Source organism: Myotis davidii, unplaced genomic scaffold (genome assembly GCF_000327345.1).
Source record: "Myotis davidii unplaced genomic scaffold, ASM32734v1 scaffold1204, whole genome shotgun sequence".
NCBI classification, from domain to species: Eukaryota; Metazoa; Chordata; class Mammalia; order Chiroptera; family Vespertilionidae; genus Myotis; species Myotis davidii.
The window spans coordinates 373,661-379,369 of NW_006294755.1; the positions used below are offsets into that span (position 1 = coordinate 373,661).

The 5,709-nt window shown below is 61.7% G+C and overlaps 1 protein-coding gene across 1 annotated transcript in view; it reads right to left on the minus strand.

Moving 5' to 3' along the window:
- Positions 1-3,285: 3,285 nt before the first annotated feature.
- GIPC1 (GIPC PDZ domain containing family member 1) overlaps positions 3,286-5,709 on the minus strand; it is an 11,222-nt gene continuing 8,798 nt past the window's right edge. The window contains exons 5-8 of the mRNA XM_006769199.2: positions 5,478-5,690; positions 4,598-4,710; positions 4,192-4,273; positions 3,286-4,079 (exon numbers count right to left, since the gene is read on the minus strand). Of these exons, the coding sequence (XP_006769262.1) occupies positions 3,928-4,079; positions 4,192-4,273; positions 4,598-4,710; positions 5,478-5,690 (560 nt within the window). The 3' untranslated portion in view covers positions 3,286-3,927. The remainder of the gene's footprint in view (positions 4,080-4,191; positions 4,274-4,597; positions 4,711-5,477; positions 5,691-5,709) is intronic.

The following is a 5,709-nucleotide window of genomic DNA, read 5'->3' on the forward strand; positions in this document are numbered from 1 at the left end:
CCGAGCGGCGGCGCCGCATATGCGACCCAGCCTGGGCAAGCAGCGCCAGTGCCAGCAAATTGGACACTGCGCCCAGCGTCATGGAGAAGATGGGCAGCGCTGGTGATGCGCCCCCGATGCCCGGCGGTGGCCCAGTGGATGCGTTGGGGGCCACAGGTGCAATACACGTGGTCGCCTCGCCCACCAGGCTCAGGTTGAGGGGCCCGTAGGGGTTCATGTCAGGTGCCGGGGGCGGGGCTGGGGAGAAGAGGAGCGCAAGTTGGGGCTGGCCAAGGGCACAGCGCCCACTGGGACCAGCTGATGGTCCCTTTTTGGGTCATTAGGGCCCAAGTGACCCCATGGCAACTCCAAAGACCCTGGTGCCCAGTTCCTGACTCCTCCTTCGCCTGTTTCCCTCCCAGCTCTTGCTCCCAGCCCCACTCTGCCTCACTGCCTACTTCCCGGTTCACTGTGGCTCCCCTGGCCCCAGCCCCCTGGTCTATCATGGCCTGTGGGTCTCACAGACCCACCTCCCATTTACATCATAGCGAATTCCTGGTCCCCTGACCCATGTGATACTCACGGACCCATTTCTGATCCTAGGGCTCCACGTGACCCACTGCCCCGTCTCGGACAGCCCTACTCCAGTCCCATCCTTGATGCCCACAGCTCCACCTCTGCCACTGTGGGCCCCTCTCTCCCCACTGCACTGTCGCCATGGCCCCATCTCTGTCCCCCACATTCCCATCTCTGAGCTCCATTGCTGTCTCCCTCTCACTCAGGCCTTACCGGACCGCAGCTACCTCCCCCAGGATGCCCCAGGGTTCCACTCTCACCAGCTCCCCTCCCTGTCCCTGCCCCAGAGGCCTCTGGCCGACCCAGGACCACCCCTCCCTTGATATCCAGTGGTGAGGGCTGAGAGGCATTACTGCCCCCTGGGCCAGAAGGGAAAGGAGAAGGGACAGATGGTTAAGAGCAACCAGGACAGATAGGGCTGAACACAGGATGAACAGGTAGCGGGAACCATGGCCCCATCCTTCTGTGCCCTCCAGCCCCACCTGAGATCCTCGCACCCCAGTCTTCTTACCTGGTGGTGCCTGGAACACCAGGTCCCCATTGCCTGCTTCTCAGTCCCGGCTGTCCGCTGCGCTCCAGCTCTCCGGCAGGCCGCTCCCTCCCTCCCTTCCTACAGGGGCGGCTCCTCGCTGGGCTCCCTGCCTCCTCTGGCTGCCCACTCAGGCCTCCAGGGGCTGCTCCACCCAGCACCAGCCCATTGAGGGGCCTGGGGAGGGCAGAGACCCCCCTCTCTGCACTTCTGGCAATGGGTAGGGGTCACTCTGGGCCCCAGCTCCCCTTATGAGGAAGGGGGGCTCCCATGGAGCTGTCCTGCCCCCCCTTGACCCCCTCCTCTTGGTAGGGCAGGAGCACCCCCCTTCCCCCCAGGCTTGGGCCTCTCGCCTGCCTCATTAATAAAGTGGATAAAATCTAAACACTGGAAAATGTGAGCGTCGCCAGGGGCTGGCTGGGGCGGCTGCAGGGGGTGTCGCTACACCCATGGGGGCCGCGAGGTTGTGGGGCTAGCCCTTGTGGGGGCAGCAGCACTCCTTTGCCCTGCCAGAGCCTTCATGGATGTTGGGTGGGTGGTGGTGGGCAGTGCCTTGGGTGGACTAGCTTGGGTCAGGCCCAGCCAGGCCAGGAGATCCGCCCACTATTTACACAGGAGCTTAAAGCCCAGGGCAGCAGGGAGTCATGTCCCTGGAGGGGAGGAGGACGAGGCCCAGTGACCAGGGGGCTCTCCTACTAGTAGATCCTGCTTCAGGATGTGGTGAGGGACACACCTGTGGACACACAGCTGCAGCCTCACCTCCTGCCCTGAGAAGTAGGGACACAGTCTCACACCTGAAGACACGCTATCATATCCCCGAACACCCTGAGACCAGTCACCATCTTGGCCTGTCCCCAGCCAGCCACATTCCTCAGAGCCTTGGAGTCAGCCATCATCACACCCCTGAACTCATAAGGCATTTGCACCCCCAGCACCAGAGACATCCCCATAGTAACTGACTCTAACACCCTGAAATACAGCCCCTGAGAGCCTTCGCTGATACAGCCCTCCAGCCATATCCATATCACTTAGAGATACCCCCTAACAGTCCAAGTCACACTCCACACCTGAAACACGAGGAGTTGCAATGCCCTGGACTCCCCGAGATCTTGCTGGTCACCCGCTACCCTACAAATAGGAACATCCAGGCACACACATGCTCACAGCTCTCCAATCACATACCCACACTCTATGTAGACACTGCTATTTATACGCACAAACACCTCAATACAGTCACACGTCATCAACACACACACAGTCCTACTCTCAACACTGAGACACACCCTTTCAGTAGAAGGCTCCTACTGAAACACACATGAAGGCTCCTACGGACACATGAAACACCTCCAGGTGCCCAGGAATGCACGGAGTGACCCCGACAACTGCTACCCCTGCCCCACCAGAGAATATAGCCACGCACCCCCAGCTCAGAGCATTCCCACTTCCCCCACCTTGGAGGCCAATTGCCCACCCAGTGGAAACTGGGAGTGGACTGGGCTCACATTCCCCCCCTCGGCTCACTCCCCCCAACATTCCTGCAGGGACCTCCAGCCTAGCTGGCTCCCCTCCCTTCAATCCTGGCTCTCCCCTCCTGGTCTGGCCAGGGTCCCGCCCCACCCCCTTCCCAGATCCCCCTTAAATCCTTGAGGGTGAAGAGGGTTGTCAAAACAAGCAGGCCGGGTTTCTGTCCAGTGCACAGCATGGCCTGCCGGGGACACCGCAGACCCTGCACGTCCAGTCAGGTGGTGTGTGGCGGCATCGTGGCTGCTCCCCGAGCTTCAGGGATGGGCTGCTCCCCATAGCACTTGCCCCAGCCCCCAGCGGGCCGAGGCCGGTTGAGCCCGCTCCCCGCCAGCTTTCTTTTTCCAAGCCAGGCTTCCACACCTCCTGGCCCTGGTGCTTCCCACCACCCTGGGCTGTAGCCAGCAGCCTTGTGCCCACTGTCCACATCAGGCTGGGGTGGCAGGAGGCACTGTTCCAAAGGGAGCAAGACGTGAACCCTCAGTAGGCCAAAAAGCCCAGGCCTTGCCTGGAAGCCTGGTGGCCCGCAGCCAGAAGCCTCATCAGGCGGAACGGGTGGGAGGGGGCGGGCAGCCAGGGCCAGCTCCTAATTCAATTTGGAGCCAGGGGAGGATGGATTTCAGCTGCTACATTTTTTCCCAGCCTGGGCCCATCCCACACTCTCACTCCAAGGCCACCAGACAGGTCCAACAGCAGAGTCTTTATGTTCGACAGCAAATTCAGATACAAAAGCCCACCGCCATCATCCCTCAGGCCCTGTCTGTCCCGGGCGGGGCTGAGGGAGACATAGGAGTGGGGTGGGGAGGTGGGGGGTTCACAGCAGACTTGTGTTTCAAATGCAGAGGTAGGGAGCTCCTCTGGAGGAATGGCGGGAGGGGGGATTATTGCATTTGCTGTGGGGGGCGGTGGACGCTCCCCCTTTTGAATTCCTTATGTCAGGAAACCAGGAGGTCAGGACCCCCAAACAGAACCCGAGGCCGCAGGGAGACAGAGGGACCAGTTTGGCCGCTGATGTGGAAAGTGTTGCGGGCGGGGTCTGGCTGCCCAATCTGGCTGGTCCCTCCCAGAGCCTGATCGGGCTGAGGTAGGTGGGGAACAGGGTGGGAGTAGGGGGGCAGCTGGGGACCCCAGCCAGGCTGGGATCAGGGAGGAGTGGTACCGACTGGAGTGGGGCAGGGGCTCAGCCCCATCTCCACGCCACATCCTGGGACTGCTGGGCCAGGGCCAGGCGGAGCCGGATGCCAGAGCCTGGGCGGTGGTGCCCCCACCCCTGGGGCTCCCACCAGGCCCGGCTCAGGTCATCGCAAGGTCCAGTGGGAGTCCTAGTATCGGCCAACCTTGGCGTCCCCAATGGCACCCCAGACGTCAAAGACGAACTCATCAGGAAAGGCAAAGTCACCAAGCCGCTCATCCAGGGCCTCGGCCAGCTCGTCTGGATTCCTCTTGTCCTTCCCAAGCTCTACCATGGTGGCCGCTGGGGGTGGGGGAGCAGAATGGAGGTGCTCAGGGCAGACCCAGGCCATGGGACCTGGAAGCCTCCTTCCCCAGACTCCCACCCCTCCCAGATCCAAATGCCAAGCACTCACCCAGCTCTGTGTCCCTGATGCCCATGTAACTCTCCAGCAGGTCATCTACTTTCTCAATTGCCTTCTCCTCAAAGGCCGAGGGCTGGAGGTGGGGTGGGAGGAGGGACAGGGGCATCATAATAATGTAAACGTAACTCTAAATGTATTTACTGAGTGCCAGGTCTCTTTTTGCCACTTTATCTATATTAACCCTCAGTTCATTCTCAGGACAACCCCGACATTATCAGTATTATTACCCCCCCATTTTACAGACAAGGAAACTAGTAAGGCCAACAGGAAGGGTCCTAGAGCTGGGAGGAGGCAGAGGTGGGTTTGAAGACAGTGCCCGGAGCCCCTCAGCTAACAGGTGATACCGCACCCTGTGAGTGTGCAGGGGAGGGGGCCCGGGCCCAGCTGGAACACTCACCAGATCCTCTACAGTGGCAGGGCCCCGGGATCGGAGCCGGAGAGTCCCTCTGCCAGTGCCCAGCTGGGGGCCGGAGCCAGGACGGCCACCCCCTGAACGCATGCTGATCATGTCTGTGGGCGGCAGGGGAGGTGTGAGAGTGGGGGAAGCCCAATTCCAGCATGTTCTGGACAGGAACCAAGACATCCTGGTCTTAGACACTCCCCTCTACCTTCTCCAAGCTCCCGCAGGCTCCAGGGGCAGTTGGGGGCTGAGGTGATCCCAGGAGGGCAGGATTCCTGACAGACTTGGCTGGGGTGGGAGAGGGGCAGCCAGGGGCTGGGAATGGAAAAGGCTAAAAGGGACATTAAAGGGGACCACATCTCTCCCAGGGCCCAAGGGACAGGAAGGGGATGGGGCCTTGATCTCTAGCTGCTCTCCTCAGGGTCATTGGGGGGAGGGAGGGAGGGGCATAATAGCTGCTGGGCCACGGACCAGCCCTAGCTGCTTGGGGAAGTGTTCAGAGTCCCCCACCCCCACCTTAGGGGCCTGGAGCCCATTCCTGAGAGTTAGTGAAGCCAAACTGGAAAGTGTGGGGGGGCTGGCACAGGGCAGCCAAGCCTGGCTTATAGGGGCTGGGGGGGGTTGGGGGAGCTGGCCAGGGTTGGGGGCGCTTGGCTGGGCTAATGGCTCCTGGAAGCTGGATGCGGGGGGAACTTCCTCCTCGTCCCCACCCTCCTCCCAGGCTGGGCGGAGGGCCAGCACCCCCCTCCCCAAGGCAAGGCGGAGCTGTCCCTCTTTCCAATTAGGCCTGCTGGGCTTGGGGCGCCACCTTCTGGTGGCTCGTGGCACTGCAGCCCGGACCCAGGTATATCGGGTGGTCCAAGCAGCAGCTCCTCACCGAAAGCTTTGCGGGGCTCGGTAAGCTTCAGGGTGAAGGTGCGTCCTCGGGGCAGCTCCTTGAGCAGCCGGGCCACCTCGTAGTGCCGACAGCCCAGCAGGCTCTGCCCGTTGATGGCCTCGATCATGTCGCCCACGTTAATGAGCTGGATGCGGTCGATGACGCTGCCCTCCTTGATGCGCTGAGGAGAGGAGCGGTCAGCCCTGTGGCTCCACCCCCAGACCTATGGCCA